Consider the following 27758-nt stretch of genomic DNA (forward strand, 5'->3'; position numbering starts at 1 on the left):
TGCCACCTGTTTTACACTATCTCCTAAAGTCCAGATCTACCCCCATGAGTTACTTGGGAAGGGAATAGGATGGACTCTCAGGATAAATACTGGCTTTAGAAACATAGAAACATAGAAAATAGGTGCAGGAGTAGGCCATTCGGCCCTTCTAGCCTGCACCGCCATTCAATGAGTTCATGGCTGAACATTCAACTTCAGTACCCCATTCCTGCTTTCTCGCCATACCCCTTGATCCCCCTAGTAGTAAGGACCTCATCTAACTCCTTTTTGAATATATTTAGTGAATTGGCCTCAACAACTTTCTGTGGTAGAGAATTCCACAGGTTCACCACTCTCTGGGTGAAGAAGTTCCTCCGCATCTCGGTCCTAAATGGCTTACCCCTTATCCTTAGACTGTGACCTCTGGTTCTGGACTTCCCCAACATTGGGAACATTCTTCCTGCATCTAACCTGTCTAACCCCGTCAGAATTTTAAATGTTTCTATGAGGTCCCCTCTCATTCTTCTGAACTCCAGTGAATAAAAGCCCAGTTGATCCAGTCTTTCTTGATAGGTCAGTCCCGCCATCCCGGGAATCAGTCTGGTGAACCTTCGCTGCACTCCCTCAATAGCAAGAATGTCCTTCCTCAGGTTAGGAGACCAAAACTGTACACAATACTCCAGGTGTGGCCTCACCAAGGCCCTGTACAACTGTAGCAACACCTCCCTGCCCCTGTACTCAAATCCCCTTGCTATGAAGGCCAACATGCCATTTGCTTTCTTAACCGCCTGCTGCACCTGCATGCCAACCTTCAATGACTGATGTACCATGACACCCAGGTCTCTTTGCACCTCCCCTTTTCCTAATCTGTCACCATTCAGATAATAGTCTGTCTCTCTGTTTTTACCACCAAAGTGGATAACCTCACATTTATCCACATTATACTTCATCTGCCATGCATTTGCCCACTCACCTAACCTATCCAAGTCGCTCTGCAGCCTCACAGCATCCTCCTCGCAGCTCACACTGCCACCTAACTTAGTGTCATCCGCAAATTTGGAGATACTACATTTAATCCCCTCATCTAAATCATTAATGTACAGTGTAAACAGCTGGGGCCCCAGCAAGAACCTTGCGGTACCCCACTAGTCACTGCCTGCCATTCTGAAAAGTACCCATTTACTCCTACTCTTTGCTTCCTGTCTGACAACCAGTTCTCAATCCATGTCAGCACACTACCCCCAATCCCATGTGCTCTAACTTTGCACATCAATCTCTTGTGTGGGACCTTGTCGAATGCTTCTGAAAGTCCAAATATACCACATCAACTGGTTCTCCCTTGTCCACTCTACTGGAAACATCCTCAAAAAATTCCAGAAGATTTGTCAAGCATGATTTCCCTTTCACAAATCCATGCTGACTTGGACCTATCATGTCACCTCTTTCCAAATGCACTGCTATGACATCCTTAATAATTGATTCCATCATTTTACCCACTACCGATGTCAGGCTGACCGGTCTATAATTCCCTGTTTTCTCTCTCCCTCCTTTTTTAAAAAGTGGGGTTACATTGGCTACCCTCCACTCGATAGGAACTGATCCAGAGTCAATGGAATGTTGGAAAATGACTGTCAACGCATCCACTATTTCCAAGGCCACCTCCTTAGGTACTCTGGGATGCAGTCCATCAGGCCCTGGGGATTTATCGGCCTTCAATCCCATCAATTTCCCCAACACAATTTCCCGGCTAATAAGGATTTCCCTCAGTTCCTCCTCCTTACTAGACCCCCCGACCCCTTTTATAACCGGAAGGTTGTTTGTGTCCTCCTTCGTGAATACCGAACCAAAGTACTTGTTCAATTGGTCCGCCATTTCTTTGTTCCCCGTTATGACTTCCCCTGATTCTGACTGCAGGGGACCTACGTTTGTTTTTACTAACCTTTTTCTCTTTACATATCTATAGAAAGTTTTGCAATCCGTCTTAATGTTCCCTGCAAGCTTCTTCTCATACTCCATTTTCCCTGCCCTAATCAAACCCTTTGTCCTCCTCTGCTGAGTTCTAAATTTCTCCCAGTCCCCAGGTTCGCTGCTATTTCTGGCCAATTTGTATGCCACTTCCTTGGCTTTAATACTATCCCTGATTTCCCTTGATAGCCACGGGGTTGAGCCACCTTCCCTTTTTTATTTTTATGCCAGACAGGAATGTACAATTGTTGTAGTTCATCCATGCGGTCTCTAAATGTCTGCCATTGGGAGTTATACAGACAGGATTTCTCCTCAATCGGAGGAAATGAAGCGGGGGAGCAGTTAAAATGTAGCGGCCTCATTTCCCGCTCCATTCTCGCCAATCTGCAATTTTAACACTGTTGGTTTTGGCGATGGAGCAATCTCCGACTACTTCCTTTTATCTCTCGCAACCCACATCCCCCCTCATCCCCTCCCACTTCTAACCCCACTTCCTTCTACATCCATCCTTAGAAAAAAAACTTTCCCCCAAATTATTTACAACTGCAGGTTTCTAATTCGCCCACCTTTTGCCTTCCATTCGCCGTGCTACTTCTGCTGCTGTCGATTTGCTCAACTATTTCCTTAACTTTGCTGCCCTTTCCCCAGCAAAGCAAAGTCTTTATTCTCTTCCCCCACCCTAGTCATTCCCCCTGGTATGGCTCCCACCTTCACTTCCTCAAGTCCGAGGGATGCAGACTTGAGTTTAGCCATCCATCACCAGATCCGGCTGCACCACATCGAGCTTTTGGGCTTTACATTCATCCTCCAAAACCACTGATTACCTCAGGATCATCCTAGAGAGCAAAGATAACCACGGCTATCTATTCTCCATGATCAACCATCTCCTTAAACCCCAAATTGTTGGTGTTGTTTTTATGTGGTCCTTTTTATTAGAGAAGGTACCATAAGCAATGTCTGTCTTACCAGAAGATGTGTTATCAGTGAACAAGGCACAAGTGTGCGGCAGGGGCACCAGTTTATTCATGGTTTCATAATACACGTCCCATGTGACTGAATGGAAAGACACCACCGCTGTAGTGATATTCTGAGTGGTAACTTTTCATTGTCTGGCTGATAATAACACCCTGTCGAATATTTTTATTAGCTGAGTAACCCAGCTGAGTGACCAAGACCCATGGTGCAGAAGATCAAGATTGAAAAGAACATTAAAAATTGGTTGCAAAAAGTGGCTTGCTTCGTATTCCATCCCACGGCACTGCCATTTCTCACCACCTTCAGCACAGTCATTCATAAAGTAATTCGACAAAGGCAACAGCGATCGACGTATTTTCTGACAACTTGTATTTGAGTAGACTGTAGCACATTTTGATAACTTAGACAAGAGTAGTCCGGATAAATCTAAAATACTGAATTTTCAAATACCAACTACCCAACCTCACATACCAACAACCTGTGAATCAATGAACATCTGCTGCACTACACTCACTGAGTACCCTATTTCCAGCAAGCACTGAGTTGAGGCCAGGAGCTTCCCGACAGGGAGGGAGGGAGGAAAAACTGGAGAGTCACCCTTGAGGCTGCTCTTGTGCACCTCCTGATGGCCAGGTCAGAGCAGCATTGGGCTGGGGGCCTTTCCCCAGCTGTCTGTGGTTGTAGTTGGAGTAGGGAGACCAGTAATAAAGGGAGAAAAGGAAAAAGAGGCCATCTTGCCCTTAAAACCGAAGAAGGATTTACGAGAACAGAGTATGGCGATGTGGGTGGGAGGGAGATCAAAGGAACAAAGTTTAAAAATAATTTAATGCTAACAACTATTTCCTTTTCCTGGGCAGTGATTGCTGTGCACTATTTGGCCACATGATGGTGCCAAAGTTCATTTTAATTTCCCATTCAAATATTTTTTCCATGTAAATTAACATTTTACAAATAGTTTGCATTTAACCTTCAAAGTAAGAATGTTAGTCAGCCTGGTTTATACTTGAAACGAGAAAGTTGGCTCTGACCTAGATGGATGCACACACACATTGTAGATCTGTTTTATACATAACATTTTACGCAGAACCCAAGTCATTTTTCAAAAAAATTAAAAACCTTTAAGTCACTCGGGTTCTTAACTGCTGTAAATGTTAAATGATAAACAGATTCTCTGTTATTATCTAATTCACATGGACCCTATTTTAATGCAGTTTTCATGTTGCAAGTCAAGGCTTAGTCCTAAAATCGTAACTTTAGTTAACAAGGCGAAAAATACTAGACAGCAGGATTAATTAACAAAAGATTTACTTCTGCACATGTTGGGATTATTCTCAGAAAGTGCAACAGATGCACTTGTGGCTTCGGATAGCGACGGCATTGTATTAACTCATGTTGTATAGAATGAGTCACTGTTAACCCTGTGGTTCAAGTACACATTTGGTGCTGGATTCACATTAGGTACTTGTCAACTAAGGTTTGAAAACAATATCAACTAAACTTGAGTTGGCAGTTTATACGAAAATATCCCAATATCAAGTGTATGGGATAGTCTGAACATAAAGAAGACCAGGCACGGTCCATACAGATAGACCAGGCACGTTCCATACAGATAGACCAGGAAACTTGAGCTCTGGAATGTTCGGGTCAACAAATCGGCTACTTTAGCATGTTCCATAAACGAGTTATGCCTGAAACCATAAAGGTTGGGAATATGGAACAGCACGTTCTTATGGCTATACATGGGTTTGCATCTTCCATCCTCCCAAATTAAAGATTCATAAATGGCCTCATTTGGATTGAATTTTAAATATCAGCTGACCATAAACTATCTTGAAATAATTCTGGTTGGAGGATTCTCCCAGATCAGTTCCGGGCAGGTCATGTTAGAGAGAGTATTCAGAGCAGTGATGTTACTGATACATTTTGTCTTCTTGCAGCATTACCATATGGGTGGGTAGAGTGCTGTACACCAGATGGAGCCAAATACATAGAGTAAGTGGCTTCATATTCTTTGCACTCTTCTCTTGAATCCATCCATCAGTCATACAATGCCATTTGAAGGTAATGGGCATGTTTGAAGATCTTTATGATGTGTACAAGGTCAGTAAAAAGTCGTATGTGAATTTTATCCATGTGAAAATCATGTCATAACTCACAATCTTTGAACAATGTTTTGATATATATTTCTTTTAATTACAGCAACATTTAATAGATAAATGTAAAAAATAAGCGGGCACTAAAATCTGAACCTGAACAGCTAAACAGAAGTTTACAACTTAAACTGCTGTCCACCAGCTAGGAATATTGAAACTTAGAAAGTTAAACCTTAGTCTTAGTAATAACTGCATGTTGTATTTTGGAGCCTGTGAATACCAAACAAAAATGGATAAGAGCTGGTACATGACAACTGTTCATTCAACATTAAGCCATGTGGAGAGTTCAGAAAATGATCGCATTTCTATTGGAATGTGAACTGTGTTTATTTTATTGGAAAAGACCCAGGGTTAACTACTAGGGTCTGTTTTTCAGACTCCGGAGAAGTACTATGGAGTATTCATTTAAATGTTAAACATTCTGTACACATTCTAAAATATTTTCTGTAGTAGACTGAGGATAGAACCACGGGGGAGGTGAGATTTCTTTTTAAGCAGCGAGTTATGATCTGAAATGCACGACCTGAAAGGGTGCTGCAAGCATATTCAATAGTAACTTTCAAAAGAGAATTGGATAGATACTTGAAAAGGGTAAGTTTCCATGGTTACGGGGAAAGAGCAGGGGAGTGGGACATTGGATAGCTCTTTCAAAGGTACATGTATGATGGGCCAAATGGCCTCCTTCTGTGCTGTAAGATTATATGATTGTAAGTTTTAATTTTTGTGAGAGCAAGAGCAGACACTATAACATGAACATGGAAGCTATGTGCTACATAGTTCTGATTGATTCCACTGAAGATTGGGATGGATGTGGTTTAATGATTCATCTCAACTCCACTCATTGCTGAACAAATACCAAGGTGTTCCCAAGCTGCACAGAGGATCCCTTGTAAATTCAAATATTATGGAAGTGGTTTTACTAACAGTGCTCATCAATCACCTTGGCAGTAGATTCTGAGGTACAAGGTATAAAATGTTTTCTTTGAAAGCTGAACAGTTCTTTTATTCACCAAGCTTTAAGTCATCCTTTTTCTGTTCCCCTGCAGCTGTATTCGCCAAAAAACATGATGTCCTCCCCCAGGAGCCAGCGTCACAGAACAGAAAGACCAGCCGGGATAAGAACGCCCCGACACACACACACAAAACCAGGCAGTTGCAAGAAATGTTATTTATTTAAAAATAATGTAAAAATGGATCATAGTCTACTGTTATCCAGATCTATTTATATATATATAATGTATATGAAATATTGTAAAAAAAAACATATTTTGTGCTGTAGATACCAGTCCTAAGATGCTTGATGTGTTTTCTGAAACATGAAAGGAAAAAAAGACTCATCACCTGCCCTGCTATTGGGAACTCATTTTCAAAAGGTGTCCTAAAACAGGCATTGGCCCCTCATTAACATGTTCTAGGGGCCCAATGTCTGTTTTAGGAGTCCACGTGGGATGCCTAATAGCTGGGCACCACAAATTTAGCAGTGGAACCAATGTCTGCATAGGCCATCCCACTGTAAAATTGGTCTGCTTTGTATCCATTTTATGCCCGAAAAATGAGTGCAAAAACATACCAGTTATTACACCGCACATGTCTTGAGCAAGGTAAACTAGTAGTTAATAGAGGATTCAAATCTCCTCCATCCTAGCATGCATTTGGCCTACAAGTATATCAGCCAAAAATGTTTTTTTTGCTTTGCACTGACACTGAACTGGTAGACTGCAAGTTCAGTTAAAACCCTGGTGCAAAGTGGAACGAGACTCCCGCCTCCAGTCAAGTCCCATCGTGACTCCAGATTTGGGGCCTATTTACAGTGTAACTAACGATACAGTGTAACTAACGACAGTGCCGACACTGCAGCTGTAATGTTCACTCTTAAGGGGTAGAAATTCGTCTTGGCCGGTAGAGCAAAATGGGTGGTATCACATTGGCCACCCCCTTGTACACCCAGCCGGATATTCAGGTTGATTTGACGCCAACGGGACTGAATATCGGGCGGGGATTATAATGCGCAGTCAATACACTACCGCTCGTGACAAATTTCTACCAAGTCTCCCAGCCCTGTGGAAAATCAGCCTTGAACTACAGCACCGTGCCATTCTGGAGAAATTCTTGACACAGAGAGCTTCTAGTGGTGGAATCCAATATGGCAGCAGTTCACCAGTCCTGTGCAGCTTGTGTGGAGTTGGCTGTTCACTGGAAGCACAATAGACCCATCAGCTCTGGGGAGAGAACAGTTCATTCCATCTGAGAACACTGCATACTCTGCCATTTAGTTCATTTTCAGACTTTTAAGAATACCTTTTGATAATGTTGCAACTTGGCACGATCCCTACCACAATCTCATCCCTCAACTTTCCAATTGACTGACTGGAATGTGTCTTTATTAAAGAAAAGAACACAAGAAAATGATCTTGGTTTACAATGTACAAGACAAAATCTCAAGAGAAAACAAGTGGACAAAATGCTAATTTACTTTTTACCAAGTTACTTATCTTTCCTTCACTTTTTTTAAAGAATGTTTTTTTTTTAAAAAAAGAATGCAAACTCAAAAACAGTATTTTCATATAGCAATGTTGCAATCCGTGTGACTTTACCCCCCACCCCAGCTGCATTTATTTCTATGGCACTAAACTAGTAAAAGCAAATTGTTCTAGCCACGAGCATGTCCTGCAGCCTCATTTATGTAAGATGAGTCTGTGCTACGGTTTAATCATCCAGTTATGCAAGAAAGGTTCCACTGTGTGATACACACATTAAAGCCCCATTGCATAGCCCATACACACACCAGAGAGGTGGGGTGCAGCTCCAATCCCCTCCTCCATTGATTTCCCCGTCAACAGAAGTTAAAGTTTGGATTGTTGTTAAACACAGAAAAATATTCCACTTTAATGTCCCTTTTGCAGTTTCTGACAGCCGTACTTTTAGTGGCACTGCTGTTTTCCCCAGACCACCTAGTCATCTAGAGATGGTTTTCACTGGTGCCCCCAGAAGCAGCATGTGTAAACACTGCTGCAGAGAAAGAGACGGAAATCTATTTGGTTGCATATGGACCAAGTTTGCTCAGCGCACTTGTAGACTATAAATGTGCTTTTTGCTTGCTGATCTTCTCAGGCATTGGAAAGGTCTAATGCCCAGAAAACAGAGTTGTTCATTTGTTACTTCGATGCTGTAGAATCCACCCAAAATATAAAAGAGACAGATCATAAGTGAATTCTACAATGTAAAGAGGGTATCCTACTCTTGAGACTAGATATAAAGAGGGTATTTTACTTTGAGACTAGATATAAAGAGGGTATTTTACTCTGAGATTAGATATAAAGAGGCTATCCTACTCTGAGACTACATACAAAAGAGGGTATTCTACTCTGAGACTAGATATAAAGAGGATATTCTAATCTGATGCTAGATTCCAGTCAGTCACTGGGTAGAAAATCGTGTTATATCTAAACGAGAACACTTACTCCATTTATATTATAATTATTTAAGACAGCTGGAGAACAAATGTTCACTGTAGAATCTATTCTCCAGCAATGTTATCAGTTCCTCTCCATTTTGAAACGTGAGTGTGCTCCAGATGAATAATTTTTAAATAAAATAGTACCAGAGCATGGGTGGGCAAAGATACCATGTTAAGTATATGGATATCTTCCTTCATAGCCTAGAGATTGTAATTTGGATGAATTTACTTATTTTATAAGATCTTTGGGTCTAAATATTAATTTACATCAGATACAGAGGATCTTAGCAGCTATCAATATGAAATAATTACTGAGGAGTCATTTCAGGTAAAATGGACAGATTTGGAATGTCTGAAAACCATGAGGTGGGAGGGAGCAACTTTTATTTATTTTAACATATCAGTTCAAAGGTCATCAATTGGGAACATTCAGCTTTCTTGCTTTATCTGTTTCAATGAGCGGAAGTGAATTCACATGAACTACTGTCTGAACCCAGACAAAATGCCAGGGTGGGACTTTCAAAAGAATAGATGACATATTAAAACTAAACTAAGCTAAGCTAGCTTGGAAAAAAAATAAGAAAATATAATGGCACATCATTGAAACTCAGGACCAACTGCTTATCTTAATAGTTTTTTTTATAGCAAGATTCACCTAAAAAAAACAATCAACCATTTATAGTTTTATCCTGAAGGGTAGTCTTGAAATTCCAACAGATCTGCCCAGGTATACATGGTGCTTTTTCAGTTCTTGAAGGGTTAATATCATTTACATATAACACCAGGTTTAGAAATTGTACCGATCATATCCCTTACTTCTTGTTGACTATATTGGAAGTCCAGGGACTGGTATTAACCACACGGCCAGATCTTAACAGCTGCTGCTTCTAAGCATAAAGACAGTTGTGTAAATAAAATGACTGCTCCTGTTTGCAACAATGTACAATATTCCTTCTCGACATTAGGGAAATGGGATTTTCTATTGAAAAATAATTCTGCAGCTCGCAGAGAACTGAGAGTAGATTTAGAAGCTGATTAAATTATGAAAATCAAACAAGACCGTCTGTCAATTCTTGGATGCAAGAAATGTTCCAATTGGCCTTCCCCCCCCCCAATAGGTCGATGCTACTCCATTCCCCTACATGCCTAGCCCCAATCCCTAGGTTCTAGCTATGTATTCAGAACGAGTTACTAGAAAGGCCTGTAATAGGCCCTGATTCATTCACTCTTCCTTCCCCGCGTAGAAATACTACATCTTTAATATTCCCTGGCACCTTCCCAAACAGTCCGTAAGTGCAACTCATGGACATGTTCCCATTTATTTAATTACAGCAGGGGCAAATAAATGTGACGTGGGGGGGGGGGGGGCAGGGGGCAGGGAGGGGATTAGGCGATGAAAGAGCTTTCTGTGAAAAAATTATAGCAGCTATCAGGATTGAGCTAGGGTTAATATTTGACTCCTATACGAATAGCACAGGGTCTCTCCTTCACACCAGAACCGACCTTTCGTGCCACATTATTATCCACAGCCTACCTCCAGTCAAATTTCCATACTCATTAAACAACCAGCTTTCTTGTTGTTGGACCATTCCAAAAACAGGTGGTCATTCATTTGCAACCTTCAGAGACCCCACTGGAGAAATTCTTGCAAGTGAAAAATTTCCATTTAAAAAATAAATTCATTGCAAGATGTTGCTGGTGAAAAAGTCAGTTGAGTCATATTTCTGTGTAAAACACACAAAAATGCACTATGTAAATAATTTAATTACATCAATTTAAAACCCCAAACTCTAATTCAAAAGTCTACTTACAGAATAGCTGCATGTCCTAAAATGAGATTAAACTTAAGAATTCTGCATTAGTGACATCACCAGCAACCTAATTTCTTTAGTTAAGTGTCAGCTGTGGCCCAGTAGCACTCGTGCCTCTGCAGCAGAAGGCTGAGAGTTCAAGTCCCACTCCGGAGACTTGAGCAAAGTCGAGGCTGACACTCCAGTGCAGTGCTGAGGGAGTGCTGCACTGTCTGAGGTGTCGTCTTTCAGATGAGAAGTTAAACCGAGGCCCTTTCTGCACTCTCAGGTAATACGTAAAAGATCCCATGGTGCTATTTCGAAGATAAGGGGAGTGCTCGCTGGTGTTCTGGACAATATTTATCCCTCAACCAACACTACTAAACAGATTATCTGGTCATCATCGCATTGCTGTATGTGTGCAAATTGGCTGCCGCGTTTCCTACACTACAAAAGTGACTACATTTCAAAAGTACCTCATTGGCTGTAAAGTGCTTGGGGGCATCCTGAGGTCATGAAAGGCACTCTATAAATTCAAGTCTTTTATTCTAATTTATTTTAAATACAATCATGAGTTAAAGAAAATACTGCAAGCTTTCCTTTGAAAGGCTTTCAGCTGCAGTTTTGAGTGAGACTCAATCATAGAAGACTCCTATTTCCCACTCTCTGTCTCAGCACTTTATTTTTATTCATTCACTAGCAAGGCCAGCCTTTATTATCCATCCCTAGATGCCCTGGAGATAGTGGTGGTGAGCCACTATTTTGAACCACTGCAGTGCAGTTAAGTGGTGAGTTCCTGCATTTTGACCCGGCGAATGAAGGAAAGACGATACAAGTCTAAGTTGAAATGGTGTGAGACTTGGAGGTGAACTTAGACAATGTGGTGGTGTTCCCATGTGCCTGCTGCCCTTATCCTTCTAGGTGGTAGCATGTTGGGAGCAATATTCAACAACTTACACTCAGGTTCCTTAAAGTTGTTTAGAGTGCAGTTATGCCTAGGATGGTCATATTCTTCGCAGGGAAAGGGAGCGGAGTGAACGGAAGGGGGTTCTGGAGATTGGAGCAGTGATAGGAAACATGACACAGAGTTTTTAAATTGAAAACACTGAACCTTGAGATGAATACGAGCTTATAAGTTTAATAGCACGGGGACCACAGTGAACAGTGATGGCAGCTGCAAGAGATTTTTGTTTGTGGATCAAATTTTCAATCAGAAGGCTGTACGTCTACCTCACTACCACTTCTCTCCATTCCTCCACGGTCCCTAACTGGTCATGCTGCTTGTCCGACATCCAGTTCTGGATGAGTAGACATTTTATCAACAAAGCCATTATTTTCGGTCGCCACCACAAACACCGTTCCCTAGCTGAGGCTGAACCACTGTTCACAACCTGTGTGTCATAATTGACCCTAAAATGAGCTTGCGACCACATATCTGCAGCATAACTAAGACCGCCTATTTCCACTTCTGTAACATCGCCCGTCTCCACCCTTGCCTCCGCTCATCTGATGCTGAAACCCTCATCCATGCCTTTTGTTACCTCCAGGCTGGACTCCCACATTCTACCCTACGTAAACTTGTCAGCTATGGGTTCTTGACTCGGCAGCCCATGTCCTAACTTACACCAAGTCCCACTCACCCATCACCTGTGCTCGCTGACCTACATTGGCTCCTGGTTAAGCAACGCCTCAATTTCAACATTTTTATCCTTGATTTCAACTCCCTCCATGGCCTCGCCCCTCCCGCTCTCTAATCTCCTTCAGCCCCACAACTACCCCCTCCCACCCCACCCCACCCCACCCCCTCACCCCAAAAAGGTATCTGCACTCCTAATTCTGCCCTCTTGAGCATCCCAGATTATAAAATCGCTCAACCATTGGTGGCTATGCCTTCTGTTGCCTAGGCCCTAATAAACTCTGGAATTCAGGGCCTAAACCTCTGCTTCTTTCCTCCTTTAAAACCTACCTCTTCATCTCCTAATTTCTCCTTATGTGGCTCGGTGTCAATTTTTTTATCTTATAATGCCCGTGAAGCGCCTTGGGACATTTTATGTTAAAGGCGCTCTATAAATACAAGTTGTTGGCGTTGAAATATACTTTAATTGTCCAATCAGAAAAATCAGGGCATGTTTCTAAAGCAACAGGATATTTTTATGATTGATTAAACAATAGTCTTGCTACCAACAAGCATGTCACAATTCCACTTGTACGCCCCATCCTACTTGTCCAGTACTGAATCAAACGGAGAAGAGGAAGCTAAGTTGCATTCTGGAAGTTGCAGTCTGTTAGAGTGACATGCAGATTGGCACTGGCGCAATTCTAAAGTCACTCTGGCAGCTGGAGAACACAGAACACAGAACCAAAATGCTTCAGACAGGAGACCACCTGTGCTGGGGAAACGTCATCACTTTATGGATGTTTTTTTTTCCAGAAAGAATGCATTTTTAGAGGTTTATCTCATAATAAATATTTGGACAACTCTTATATTGGACACAGAATAATCAAAGTACCCTATCCCAGATTACTTCCCTGTAAACCTACAGCAATGAAACCACAACTGTTAACTGATTCAGATTAATTAAATAAGCCGATAGTTTCTCTTCCCCTTTCAGCCACCGCTGGCAAAATAAAGCCCTGACAATCATACATATTACAAGTACAAGAGAAATGCCGAAGAATGATTCTGAAGTTGTAATCCAGTTCCAGGAATCCAAGTCATCATTGTCAAAACATGTTTGAGCTATGCTTTTGCTATTTATTTCATATTAAGCCCTCAATTGTAACTCTCCCCATGGTAGCCAACATTCTATATGAAATGCCCCCTTGCCATTATCAATATACATCTGGTTCCAAATATTTGAGAGATTCAAATTTTTCACAGGATAAACCGTCAACATGTGAACCAAAGATTTCAATGTTTAAATACTTGTCCATAGTGCTTTCAATCACCTTTACATTTCAGAAGCTTTTTCAAGAATTCCATCTAGCTTGTTCCATTTCCAAACTGATCATGTCCTTTTGCATTGATAGAAAGTCTTGAGAGAGGTTGGTATCTGCATAAACCTATGGAATGTTTTGTTGAAGGTCCTCCACTTCAAGCTCCCACATGCTCCTGTGCAAAGCATTACCAGAGAGATCAGTCACCTTCACCGCACGCACCACTGGTTCCGGACTGCATGACTGGACCATTCCCATCACCATCACATACTTTCCTGTAACAAAAAAGTTTCAGTGGGAAAGGTTCTTATGGTCCAAAGACTGATATTTAAAAGAAAGGCAAAATACTGCACATGTTGGAAATATGAAATATAAATAGAAAATGCTGGAAATACTCAGCAAGTCAGGCATCATCTGTGGAGAGAGAAACAGTTAACATTTAAGGCCGGTGACCTTTCGTCAGAATTGGTATTTAATACATCAGAATGCTCTGTAATGTAATACACATACTGTATAACAGCCAATACATACAAACTATATTGTTTCAAACAATGCTGTATAATGCAGCATGTGACACAACTGAGCCTACTTGTGAAAAAACTATCCAATTCACTTAAGATGCAAGTAAATGGAGTAACCCTCCTGCTATAATGAGTCTTACCCACTTCATGAAATGTTTTCTTCTTTGATCCACAAAGAGCAATAGAATGTGTGCTAGTTATGAAATGCTTAATTGCTAATTAATAGTGAAGCTACCTAAATCAATTTAATTGTTGCATCCTCCACACACTCCCTATCCAATTATTTCATTATCATGTTTGAGGGACCTAATTGTGGACAAACTGGCCGCCGTGTTTCCCGACATTCTAACAATGAGAACACTTCAGAAGTACTTTATTGGCTGAAGTGCTTTGGGACATCCGGAGGACATGAAAGGTGCTATACAAATCCCAGTTAATTCGTTCAAATCCTCTCTGATCTGTGAACCACGCCATGATTTGATGGTGATCTTAAGTCGGCTTTGAAGTCTTCCAGTCTGATCAAAAATGCTGCTGATTTGATCTTATTTTAAGCATGCACACAAACCAAAAATACTTTGCAGTTTGTCAACAAATGGGAATGAATCCAAGTGTCATGACATCTGTGACACAGAGCTGGTGGGATTCAGCTACCAAAGCAGCTCATGTTTTCAGCAGTTTGTTTCATACTTAGGGAAGCAGCAACTAAAAGCAGTTGGCAAATATTAGTGAATAATATTTTCAGCATAGGTCATTCAGCCGCATAAAAAAGGTAAATGCTCTCTAACCTTTGGAGATGCTAAGTTTATTTGACATCATTTTAATTCCTCTTATGTAGTATGCATGCAGTGATCAGAGTGCCTTGTTGAGCTCATCCTTGAATACATCAATTTTAGAAGAGAAAAGCAACATGACTATTTATTCTGTCTTGGCCACACAAGTGCCAAGAAGCAATCAGGAAAGGTCATTCTCCGATCTGAAAATCTTTACAGGTAAAGAGAACAGAAAAATGTCCGAAGGAACAGTGAAAACATGTAGTATGATTTCTGGCGTCAATGCTGATTTATGGAAAACAGACTTAGTGTGGTTAACCTATCACTGCTCAATGCAGACTGGCTTCTAACTTTACCAATTACACGCCACCAACCTTCTAAATCAAATTTACGGTCATTTTAATACATTTGTTCTGCAGAAAACAATTCTATCCCAGTGCCATGCCAAGCAGCTGGGCCAGTAACTATTAATACGCATTAAAAATAAAATTCTAGGAAAATGATGCAGGATCACAGCCAGACCAACAGAGATAATACAACAGAAATTTGATGGGGAATTTTTTCAAACATCTGCAGGGAATGCTTTCCCAAGCTGCGTGCAGTTGGTTCTTCACTAGTTAAAAGCATTGAAAGCCGACACCCATAACAACAAAGGTGGAAAGCAGAAAGAATAAATGGAATTCAAAAAAGGATTTAATCAGATTTTCAAGTTCAATGTCCAGGCATGCTGTTGCACATATTTTAATTTCTCCAAATATACTGTTCAGTTGAAAAAAATAATAGCCTGACTGCTGAGACTTTTCAGCAAAAAACATGTTTATTCACACATTTAACTGGTGCTCTAGATTTCTGTGATGTGGGTGCAATCAACTTGGTCATATGACTACTTTGCTATGAATTGCCCGTCAGCATTTCAGATAATATTATTTGAATATCCACCCTAATTTCAGCCACAGGCGCCTAATATTACAAGATAGAATAAAACAAATTGCTACCCCTCCTCCACTACATTTTACTGGAACTGCAGTATGCATTCTTTGCCTGTCTGTTGAAATGTTAAACTTGCTTTAAGTACCTTGTTTATCTACACATTGCTTAAGCACAGAAAAGGTTATTGAACCTTGTTAATCAAATACAGTAAAGCCAGTTTTTTTTCTAAAAAAGAAACCAAGATCAATTGTTTCAAACAAAATACACATTTACACTGATGACACATTAAAACAACAACTTGTATTTGTAAGAACATAATAGGAACAAAAGGCAGCCATACGGCCCCTCAAACCTGCTCCGCCATTCAATAAGATCATGGCTGATCTGATCATGGATTCAGGTCCACTTCCCTGCCCGCTCCCCATAACCCCTTATCGTTTAAGAAACTGCCCATTTCTGACTTAAATTTATTCAATGTCCCAGCTTCCACAGCTCTCTGAAGCAACGAATTCGATAGATTCACAACCCTCAGAAGAAATTTCTCCTCATCTGTTTTAAATGGGCGGCCCCTTATTCTAAGATCATGCCCTCTAGTTCTAGTCTCCCCCATCAGTGGAAACATCCTCTCTGCATCCACCTTGTCAAGCCCCCGCTATCTTATGCAGTTCGATAAGATCACCTCTCATTCTTCTGAATTCCAATGAGTAGAGGCCCAACCTACTCAACTTTTCCTCATAAGTCAATCCCCTCATCCCCAGAATCAACCTAGTGAACCTTCTCTGAACTGCCTCCAAAGCAAGTAAACCAAAACTGCACACAGTATTTCGGGTGTGGCCTCACCAATACCTTATATAGCTGTAGCAAGACTTCCCTGCTTTTATACTCCATCCCCTTTGCAATAAAGGCCAAGATCCATTGGCCTTCCTAATCACTGGCTGTACCGGCATACTATCCATGTTTCATGCACAAGTACCGCCATCTTTCTCCATTTAAATAATAACTTGCTCTTTGATTTTTTTCTGCCAGAGTGCATGACCTCACACTTTCCAAAATTATACTCCATCTGCCAAATTTTTGCCCACTCACGTAACTTGTCTATGTCCTTTTGCAGATTTTTTGTGTCCTCCTCACACATTGTTTTTCCTCCCATCTTTATATCGTCAGCAAACTTGGCTACGTTACACTCAATCCCTTCTTCCAAGTCGTTAATATAGATTGTAAATAGTTGGGGTTCCAGCACTGATCCCTGAAGCACCCCACTAGTTACTGGTTGCCAACCAGAGAATGAATCATAAGAACATAAAAATTAGGAACAGGAGTTGGCCATCTAGCCCCTCGAGCCTGCCCCGCCATTCAAAAAGATCATGGCTGATCTGGCCGTGGATTCAGCTCCACTTATCCGCCCGCTCCCCGTAACCCTTAATTCCCTTATTGGTTAAAAATCTATCTATCTGTGATTTGAATACATTCAATGAGCTCGCCTCAACTGCTTCCTTGGGCAGAGAATTCCAGATTCACAACCCTCTGGGAGAAGAAATTCTTTCTCAACTCGGTTTTAAATTGGCTCCCCCGTATTTTGAGGCTGTGCCCCCTAGTTCTAGTCTCCCTGACCAGTGGAAACAACCTCTCTGCCTCTATCTTGTCTATCCCTTTCATTATTTTAAATGTTTCTATAAGATCACCCCTTATCCTTCTGAACTCCAACGAGTAAAGACCCAGTCTACTCAATCTATCATCATAAGGTAACCCCCTCATCTCCAGAATCAGCCTAGTGAATCGTCTCTGTACCCACTTCAAGGCTAGTATATCCTTCCTTAAGTAAGATGACCAAAACTGCACGCAGTACTCCAGGTGCGGCCTCACCAATACCCTGTACAGTTGCAGCAGGACCTCCCTGCTTTTGTACTCCATCCCTCTCGCAATGAAGGCCAACATTCCATTCGCCTTCCTGATTACCTGCTGCACCTGCAAACTAACTTTTTGGGATCCGTGGGACCCCCAGGTCCCTCTGCACCGCAGCATGTTGTAATTTCTCCCCATTCAAATAATATTCCCTTTTACTGTTTTTTTTTCTCCAAGGTGGATGACCTCACATTTTCCGACATTGTATTCCATCTGCCAAACCTTAGCCCATTCACTTAACCTATCTAAATCTCTTTGCAGCCTCTCTGTGTCCTCTACACAACCCGCTTTCCCACTAATCTTTGTGTCATCTGCAAATTTTGTTACACTACACTCTGTCCTCTCTTCCAGGTCATCTTTGTATATTGTAAACAGTTGTGGTCCCAGCACCGATCCCTGTGGCACACCACTAACCACCGATTTCCAACCCGAAAAGGACCCATTTATCCCGACTCTCTGCTTTCTGTTAGCCAGCCAATTCTCTATCCATGCTAATACATTTCCTCTGACTCCGCGTACCTTTATCTTCTGCAGTAACCTTTTGTGTGGCACCTTATCGAATGCCTTTTGGAAATCTCAATATACCACATCCATCGGTACACCTCTAACCACCATGCTCGTTATATCCTCAAAGAATTCCAGTAAATTAGTTAAACATGATTTCCCCTTCATGAATCCATGTTGCGTCTGCTTGATTGCACTATTCCTATCTAGATGTCCTGCTATTTCTTCCTTAATGATAGCTTCAAGCATTTTCCCCACTACAGATGTTAAACTAACCGGCCTATAGTTAGAATCATTTAAAGGCACTATATAAATAGTCGGGATAACATAGTGAAACATCCCAAGGCGCTTCCACAGGATTAGGAGATAAAAATTTGACACCGAGCCACACAAGGAGAAATTAGCGCAGGTGACGAGGTATGTTTTAAGGAGCATCTTGGAGAACAGAGAGGCAGAGAAGTTTAGGCAGGGAGTTCCAGAGTTTGGGGCCTAAAGGCACGGCCACCAATGGTTGAGCAATTATAATCAAAGATGCTCAAGAGGGCAGAATGAGAGAAGTGCAGACATCTCGGGGGGGGGCGGGGGGGAGCTGGAGGAGATTACAGAGCTAGGGAGGGGAGAGGCCATGGAGGGATTTGAAAATAAGGATGAGAACTTTGAAGTCTAGGCATTGCTTAACTGGAAGCCAACGTAGGTCGCAAAAGATTGCAGTTATGTGAAATTCAGATGTTAAGACTGCATTCTGGATTTAAGGACATTCTTTTGGGATGTAATCTGCCAACTTCAATAGATGCTGCAGGAAATGCCCACACTTTGATTTTCAAAGCCATAATTCTAATCAGACATTTCATTTTGATCCTCTTTTTAAAAAAAAAATCAAAAAAAATGTGTTTTCCTTCTCCTTCAGAAGGTTGGTGCTGGGAACAGGCTCGTGGTTGCCCACAGCCTTCTCAGAGTAGCCATTCTTCACACTCAAAAAGCCCAATGACCAACAGAAGGTTGGTTAATTGTGAAAGGCATCACATCGAACTCAATCCTGTCATCATCATAGGCAGTCCCTCGGTATCGAGAAAGACTTGCTTCCACTCCTAAAGTGAGTTCTTTGGTGGCTGAACAGTCCAATGCGAGAGCCACAGACTGTCACAGGTGGGACAGACATTCGTCGAAGGAAGGGGTGGGTGGGAATGGTTTGCCGCATGCTCCTTCCGCTGCCTGCGCTTGACCTCTTCACGCTCTCGGCGATAAGATTCGAAGTGCTCAATGCCCTCCCGATGCACTTTCACCACCTAGGGCGATCTTCGGCCAGGGACTCCCAGGTGTCAGTGGTGATGTCGCACTTTTTGAGGGTGTCCTTGTAACGTTTCCACTGCCCACCTTTGGCTCATTTGCCGTGAAGGAACTCTGCATGGAGCATTTGCATAGGGAGTCTCGTGTCTGGCACGCGAACTATGTGACCTGCACAGCGAAGCTGATCGAGTGTGGTCAGTGCTGGGGATGTTAGCCTGGACGAGGACACTGATGTTGGTGTCCTCCCAGGGGATTTGCAGTATCTTGCGGAGACATCGTTGGTGATATATCTCCAGCGACTTGAGGTGTCTTCTGTACATCGTCCATGCCCCTGATTCATACAGGAGGGCGGGTATTGCTACAGCCCTGTAGACCATGAGCTTGGTGGTAGATTTGAGGGCCTGGTCTTCGAACACTCTTTTCCTCAGACGGCCAAAGGCTGTACTGGTGCACTGTTGAATCTCCGCATCAATGTCTGCTTTTGTTGATAAGAGGCTCTCGCGGTATGGGAAATGGTCCACGTTGTCGAGGACCCCGCCGTGAATCTTGATGACTGGGGGCGGCAGTGCTGTGCGGCGAGGACAGGTTGGTGGCAGACCTTTGTCTTACGGATGTTAAGCGTAAGGCCTATGCTTTCATATGCCTCGATGAATACATCAACTATATCCTGGAGTTCAGCCTCAGAATGTGCGCAGACGCAGGCGTCGTCTGCGTACTGTAGCTGAACGACAGAGGTTGGGGTGATCTTTGACCTGGCCTGGAGGCGGCGTAGGTTAAACAGCTTCCCACAGGTTCTGTAGTTTAGTTCCACTCCAGCGGGGAGCTGTTGACTGTGAGGTGGAGCATGGCAGCGAGGAAGATTGAGAAGAGGGTTGGAGCAATGATGCAGCCGTTTGACCCCGGTCCGGATGTGGATTGGGTTTGTAATGGATCCGCTGGTAAGGATCACGGCCTGCACGTTGTCATGGAGCAGGCGAAGGATGTTGACAAAATTTGGGGGGCATCCGAAACGGAGGACGCCATTCCATAGACCCTCGCGGTTGACAGTCTCAAAGGCTTTTGTAAGATCGAAAATGGCCATATACAAGGACTGGCGCTGCTCCCTGCATTTTTCCTGCAGCTGTCGCGCTACAAAGATCATGACCTCCCCAGGTGGACTTTTCAACAGGGGTCACTGGATAGCGATCAAGGATGGGGCAGGGGAAGTCTGGCTAAATTTTCCCTTTTTAATTTTTGTTGTCTCAGCCTTGGTTCAGTGGTAGAACTCTCGCATCGGAAGCAGAAGGTTATGGGTTCAAGACCTACTTCAGGTGACACGTTAAACCAAGTCTGCCCTCTCAGGTGGACAGCAAAGAGCACATAGCACTATTCGAAAAAGAGCAGGGGAGTTCTCCCAGTATCCTGGCCAACATTCCTCCCCCAACCATTATCACTAAAACAGATGATTTGGTCATTTATTTCATTGCTGTTTGCGAGTGCTTGCTGTGTGCAAATTGGCTGCCGTGCATCCTACTTTACGTCAGTGACTACATTTCAAGCACATCAAGATGTCCCGAGGCTGTGCAAAGTGCTCTATAGTCTTCTTTCTCCCTAGTCTTGGAACACTGATCAACTACACCATAGCTGAGATTAGCTAACGAGCACAGGCCAGGAATGAAAGCTGGGACCTTCCTGATCTATATTGCTCAATATGACTCTAGGAAATACAATGGGCCGAAAATTGTGGTCTCACCGGGTGCGTACGATGTGCACACGGACCCGGCGAGGCCTCACAAAAGCTGTCTCTCGGTGCGCAATGCATATGTGCCGAGAACTGGCTTTTCCGATCTGTCAATTTCTTTAGACCGATGCAACGCTTCCCCGCAGGAAGGACATTCGCGGGGCAGAAATTTGGGCTATTTGCCCAACTCTTGCCCAGCAAATGTCCTTCAAACTCTTGCGCCTGGTAAAAGCAGGTGTATAGCCTACTTTTACCAGCGCAAGACTTTTAAAACATAGATAATTTAATTTAATCATTCATTGTTATATTAAAAACCCTGTCCATTAAAGGCAAGTTTATTTTTAACCCTATTAAAACTTTTTTTTAATTCCAAAAATACTTACTTTTCTAAAACATTTAATTACATTCAATTTCAATTAATTTTAAATAAGTTAGGTGTTTTTTTTAATTTATTGTGCTGTGTTTCTTTTATTTAGGGGGTACAGGTTGAGCATCTGAAAACTGAATATTCCGAAATTTGGAGTGTTCCGAAATCCGGACATCACGCTGAACCATGGAGGGGTTGTCCAGAATCTGGAAAATGTTCCGAAATCCAGGCATTTTTTTTTTTTTAAAAAACGGCGAGTGGTATTTTTTCGCCAAAATTACCGCTAATCACTCTGCTGCGAGTTAGGCCTAGGGAGGGAGAAAACACAAAAAAAAATTCCAAAAATCAAAAATTCACAAAACCTTTACCTACTAAATCGCTGAAAAATAATGTAAAAATAAAAACTTTAACTTATCTTTTTTGCAGGTTTTTCCCGGCCCCCCCCCATTCCCTCCGCTGCTGCCCCAGAGGCTCCGCCGCCTGCAGCGGCACCTTTACCTTGGCCTAGGCGTTTCCAGATTCGATACGTCGGAAAGACATTCCGAAATCCGGAACTACCCAAAATCCAGAACAGCCTCGGTCCCGGATGCTCTACCATGTATTCTCCTCGATAGTAATGGGAGCTCGTAAAATCAGAGCTCTTATTATCAATGAGAATACTAGATGTTCATTGGTGGTCCAGGCCCATGTGATTCCAATCTAGACTTACGTACATGGAATACATGTTCCCATATGCTGCGCAGCGAATGAAGGCCTCAGACCAGAATCCTACGTTCCACCAGGTATTTTCGTTGATTTTTTTCAGGTCGGAGGCGTTTGTCCAAAGGAAGCCTCCGATAGCAACTTCCCCCCCAGCCATCAAGGGAATACTTATATCCCCTGCACCAGACACACAAATTCCCCAACCAAGAGGCAAAAATGATAACCTTCCCTCAGATCTCTGCCAAGGTTGTTTCATGAATTTTAAGATTCACAAGAAGGATGTCTTTCCTGCCACCCAACCTCCACCCAATTTTTGTCCAGTGGCGATGTTAATGCCACAAAATTGATGGACCACTGCTGCTAATTTTATCAGTTTCTCCTCCTGCTTTTGCCCAACACCTTCCCCAGACAGCACAGCAGAAAATAGGAACTCACTGCAGAAGAAATCCTGTTTCCTGACTTGTATCTCGCAAACTTATCATTGCAGCTCATTGTCCAGGTGCATTTTTCAGATTATTATTGGACCCTGCTAACCAGACTGTTTATGCTAAACTCATACTTCCTCATTAAAGCTAGAAAAAAAAACACAAACCAGTTTTGGGTTCACATCTTGGCTTTTGATAGTGAACTTTCAGCTAAACAGGTCACATATCGAGAACAAGTTCACTGGAACTTGACATTCTCTCACATACATCATTTAGTTGCATAGACAGAACTAACCACACTGGAGATTCTGTTGCTGCATGGCAAATGCAGATAAACTTTCACTTTCTCATTCATTAGATTACAAAATAAAATTCATTGTTTTAATGTTCAAAGCCAGCTAAATCTCAAACTGCAGCTAAACAACAGGGACCATGATACCAAGTTAACACGTTCTCGCCCATCAGGTTGAAATATTTTACCATTTGTATACCATTGCTCATTTTACATAAAAATTTATTGGAAAGTCACAACCACAGCCATTTCTTTCTGGCCACTGAACCTTCTCTGCTACTGAGGGACAGCTGTACAAGCAAGCAATGGTGGTCGCTGAGGCGTGAGTCCGGGGATCGGCAGAGGCCTATAAAGGCCAGCTTGTGCAGCTACAGGGGGAAGGCAAAGAAGTAGAAAGAAATCGAAAGGTGATGTCACAGCCAAGGGGGTAAGTGATTGGTAAGTAATTTTTCTTTTTCTTTTCTTTATCAGTAAATAACATGTACCATTGCTGTTGCCAATTTAAGTATATCTAAGGGTTAAGTCATGGCAGGAGAGCTCAGACACGTGTTATGCTCCTCCTGTACTATGTGGGAAATCAGGAATGCCTCCGGTGTCCCTGACGACTACATGTGCGGGAAGTGTATTCGCCTCCAGCTCCTGACGAACCGCGTTGCGGAACTGGAGCTGCGGGTGGATTCACTCTGGAGCATGCACGATGCTGAGAATGACGTGAATAGCATGTTTAGTGAGTTGGTCTTACCGCAGGTAAAGGGTACACAGCCAGATAGGGAATGGAAGACCAACAGGAAGAGCAGTGCAAGGAAGATAGTGCAGGGATCCCCTGCGGTCATCCCGCTGCAAAACAGATACACCGCTTTGAGTACTGTTGAGGGGGATGACTCATCAGGGGGGAGCAGCAGCAGCCAAGTTCATGGCACCGTGGCTGGCTCTGCTGCACAGGGCAGGAAAAAGAGTGGGAGAGCTATAGTGATAGGGGATTCAATTGCAAGGGAAATAGATAGGCGTTTCTGCGGCCGCAATCGAGACTCCAGGATGGTATGTTGCCTCCCTGGTGCAAGGGTCAAGGATGTCTCGGAGCGGGTGCTGGACATTCTGAAAAGGGAGGGTGAACAGCCAGTTGTCGTGGTGCATATAGGTACCAATGACATAGGTAAAAAACGGGATGAGGTCCTACAAGGCGAATTTAGGGAGCTAGGAGCTAAATGCTAAATTAAAAAGTAGGACCTCAAAAGTAGTAATCTCAGGATTGCTACCAGTGCCATGTGCTATTCAGAGTAGGAATCGCAGGATAGCTCAAATGAATACGTGGCTTGAGGAGTGGTGCAGCAGGGAGGGATTCAAATTCCTGGGGCATTGGAACCGGTTCTGGGGGAGGTGGGACCAGTACAAACCGGACAGTCTTCACCTGGGCAGGACCGGAACCAATGTCCTAGGGGGAGTGTTTGCTAGTGCTGTTGGGAAGGAGTTAAACTAATATGGCATGGGGATGGGAACCTATGCAGGGAGACAGAGGGAAATAAAATGGAGTCAGAAGCAAAATATAGAAAGGAGAATAGTAAAAGTGGAGGGCAGAGAAACCCAAGGCAAAAAACAAAAAGGGCCACATTACAGCAAAATTCTAAAGGGGCAAAGTGTGTTAAAAAAACAAGCCTGAAGTCTCTCTGCCTCAATGCGAGGAGTATTCGGAATAAGGTGGATGAATTAACTGCGCAGATAGCAGTTAACGGATACGATGTGATTGGCATCAGAGACATGGCTCCAGGGGGACCAAGGCTGGGAACTCAACATCCAAGGGTATTCAGCATTTAGGAAGGATTGACAGAAAGGAAAAGGAGGCGGGGTGGCATTGCTGGTTAAAGATAAAATCAATGCAATTGTAAGGAAGGACATTAGCCTGGATGATGTGGAATCGGTATGGGTGGAGCTGCAGAATTCCAAAGGGCAGAAAACGCTAGTGGGAGTTGTGTATAGACCACCAAATAGTAGTAGTGAGGTTGGGGACAACATCAAATATGAAATAAGGGATGTGGGCAATAAAGGTACAGCAGTAATCATGGGCAACTTTAATCTACACATTGATTGGGCTAACCTAACTGGTAGCAATGCGGTGGAGGAGGATTTTCTGGAGTGTATTAGGGATGGTATTCTAGACCAATATGTAGAGGAACTAACCAGGGAGCTGGCCATCCTAGACTGGGTGATGTGTAATGAGAAGGGACTAATTAGCAATCTTGTTGTGCAAGGCCCCTTGTGGAAAAGTGACCATAATATGGTAGAATTCCTTATTAAGATGGAGAGTGACACAGTTAATTCGGAAACTATGATCCTGAACTTCAGGAAAGGTAACTTCGACGGTATGAGGCATGAATTGGCTAGAATAGACTGGCAAATGATACTCAAAGGGTTGACGGTGGATAAGCAATGGCAAACATTTAAAGATCACATGGATGAACTTCAGCATTGTACATCCATGTCTGGAGTAAAAATAAAACTGGGAAGGTGGCTCAACCTTGGCTAACAAGGGAAATTAAGGATAGTGTTAAAGCCAAGAAAGAGGCATATAAATTGGCTAGAAAAAGCAACAAACCTGAGGACTGGGAGAAATTTAGAATTCAACAGAGGAGGACAAAGGGTTTAATTAAGAGGGGGAAAATAAATTACGAGAGGCAGCTTGCCGGGAACATAAAAACTCACTGCAAAAGCTTCTATAAATATGTGAAGAGAAAAAGATCGGTGAAGACGAGCGTGGGTCCCTTGCCGTCGGGTTCAGGTGAATTTGTAGTGGGGAACAAAGAAATGGCAGACCAATTGAACAAATACTTTGGTTCTGTCTTCACGAAGGAAGATACAAATAACCTTCCAAAGGTACGAGGGGACAGTGGGTCTAGTGAGAAGGAGGACTGAAGGATATCCTTATTAGGCAGGAAATTGTGTTAGGGAAATTGATGGGATTGAAGGCCGATAAATCCCTGGGGCCTGATATTCTGCATCCCAGAGTGCTCAAGGAAGTGGCCCTAGAAATAGTGGATGCATTGGTGATCATGTTCCAACAGTCTATCGACTCTGGATCAGTTCCCATGGACTGGAGGGTAGCTAATGTAACACCACTTTTTAAAAAAAGGAGAGAGAAAACGGGTAATTATAGACCTGTTAGCTTGACATCAGTAGTGGGGAAAATGTTGGAATCAATCGTGAAGGATGAAATAGCAGCGCATTTGGAAAGCGGTGTCAGGATCGGACCAAGTCAGCATGGATTTATGAAAGGGAAATCATGCTTGACGAATCTTCTGGAATTTTTTGAGGATGTAACTAGCAGAGTGGACAAGGGAGAACCAGTGGATGTGGTGTATTTGGACTTTCAGAAGGCTTTTGACAAGGTCCCACACAAGAGATTGTTGTGCAAAATCAAAGCACATGGTATTGGGGGTAGTGTACTGACGTGGATAGGGAATTGTTTTGCAGACAGGCAGCAGAGAGTCGAAATAAACGGGTCCTTTTCAGAATGGCAGGCAGTGACTAGTGGAGTGCCGCAGGGCTCAGTGCTGGGACCCCAGCTCTTTACAATATACATTAACAATTTAGTTGAAGGGATAGAGTGTAATATCTCTAGGTTTGCAGATGACACTAAACTGGTTGGCGGTGTGAGCTGTGAGGAGGACGCTAAGAGGCTGCAGAGTGACTTGGACAGGTTAGGTGAGTGGGCAAATGCATGGCAGATGCAGTATAATGTGGGTAAATGTGAGGTTATCCATTTTGGGGGCAAAAACACGAAGGCAGATTATCTGAATGGCGGCAGACTAAGAAAAGGGGAGGTGCAACGAGACCTGGGTGTCATGGTTCATTAATCACTGAAAGTGGGCACGCAGGCGGTAAAGAAGGCAAATAGTATATTGACCTTCATAGCTAGGGGATTTGAATATAGCAGGGAGGTCTTACTGCAGTTGTATAGGGCCTTGGTGAGGCCTCACCTGGAATATTGTGTTCCGTTTTGGTCTCCTAGTCTGAGGAAGGACGTTCTTGCTATTGAAGGAGTGCAGCGAAGGTTCACCAGACTGATTCCAGGGATGGCTGGGCTGTCATATGAGGAGAGACTGGATCAACTGGGCCTTTATTTACTAGAGTTTAGAAGGATGAGAGGGGATCTCATAAAAACATATAAGATTCTGACGGGACTGGACAGGTTAGATGCGGAAAGAATGTTCCCGATGTTGGAGAAGTCCAGAACCAGGGGACATAGTCTTAGGATAAGGGGTAGGCCATTTAGGACTGAGATGAGGAGAAACTTCTTCACTCAGAGTTGTTAACCTGTGGAATTCCCTGCCGCAGAGAGTTGTTGATGCCAGTTCACTGGATATATTCAAGAGGGAGTTAGATATGGCCCTTACGGTTAAAGGGATCAAGGGGTATGGAGAGAAAGCAGGTAAGGGGTACTGAGGGAATGATCAGCCATGATCTTATTGAATGGCGGTGCAGGCTCGAAGGGCCGAATGGGCTACTCCTGCAGCTATTTTCTATGTTTCTATGAAAAGGCCAGTGCTGGCAAGCTGAAGGCTCAGCCTGTCTGCAGCAAAAGAGAATTAGCAACATGAGCCAGTCGCACTGGGCATTTATCATCTTACCTGTTCAGGTCAATCTCCGTGCACTCCATTGCCACTTCGGTCAATCACAGAGCTGCCGCAGATATCCAGAATGCCAGCAGCAACACTGGAGGGCAAAAGCAGGAGGAGAAACCAATAGAATTAGCAGTAGCCAGCCGGCCGTCCGTCAATGATATATGTGAGAGGATGTCAAGTTCCAGTGAACCTGTTCTCTTGATATGTGCAGCTGAGTGACCGGTTTGGTGGAAAGTTCACTATCAAAAGCAGAGAACCCAAAACTGGTGGCACCAACATCACCACTGGACAAACGGTGTGATCTACTCTACCAGGTCACCACCCAGGCAGTGAAGTTAAAAGCTATGCCCAGTAGCTGCTCATGGTCAGTACTCTCTTGTAGCAGCAGAACTCGTACCAAGGTTTATATGTTGAAGATGATTTCATGCACGTGTCACTGCAAATGCCTACTTTGGATGGTAATTTT

The 27758-nt window shown here is 43.1% G+C and overlaps 2 protein-coding genes across 2 annotated transcripts in view; one reads left to right on the top strand and one right to left on the bottom strand.

Moving 5' to 3' along the window:
• The window catches only part of LOC139225891 (syntaxin-binding protein 4), an 85058-nt gene extending 77533 nt beyond the window's left edge, over nucleotides 1-7525 (top strand). Inside the window, exon 21 of the mRNA XM_070856757.1 lies at nucleotides 6119-7525. Coding sequence (XP_070712858.1) covers nucleotides 6119-6249 — 131 coding nt within the window. The 3' untranslated portion in view covers nucleotides 6250-7525. The remainder of the gene's footprint in view (nucleotides 1-6118) is intronic.
• A 4616-nt stretch (nucleotides 7526-12141) lies between these two features.
• rmi2 (RecQ mediated genome instability 2) overlaps nucleotides 12142-27758 on the bottom strand; it is a 32438-nt gene continuing 16821 nt past the window's right edge. Inside the window, exon 2 of the mRNA XM_070901024.1 lies at nucleotides 12142-13531. Coding sequence (XP_070757125.1) covers nucleotides 13383-13531 — 149 coding nt within the window. The 3' untranslated portion in view covers nucleotides 12142-13382. The remainder of the gene's footprint in view (nucleotides 13532-27758) is intronic.

Source organism: Pristiophorus japonicus, chromosome 15, assembly GCF_044704955.1.
Source record: "Pristiophorus japonicus isolate sPriJap1 chromosome 15, sPriJap1.hap1, whole genome shotgun sequence".
NCBI lineage: Eukaryota > Metazoa > Chordata > Chondrichthyes > Pristiophoridae > Pristiophorus > Pristiophorus japonicus.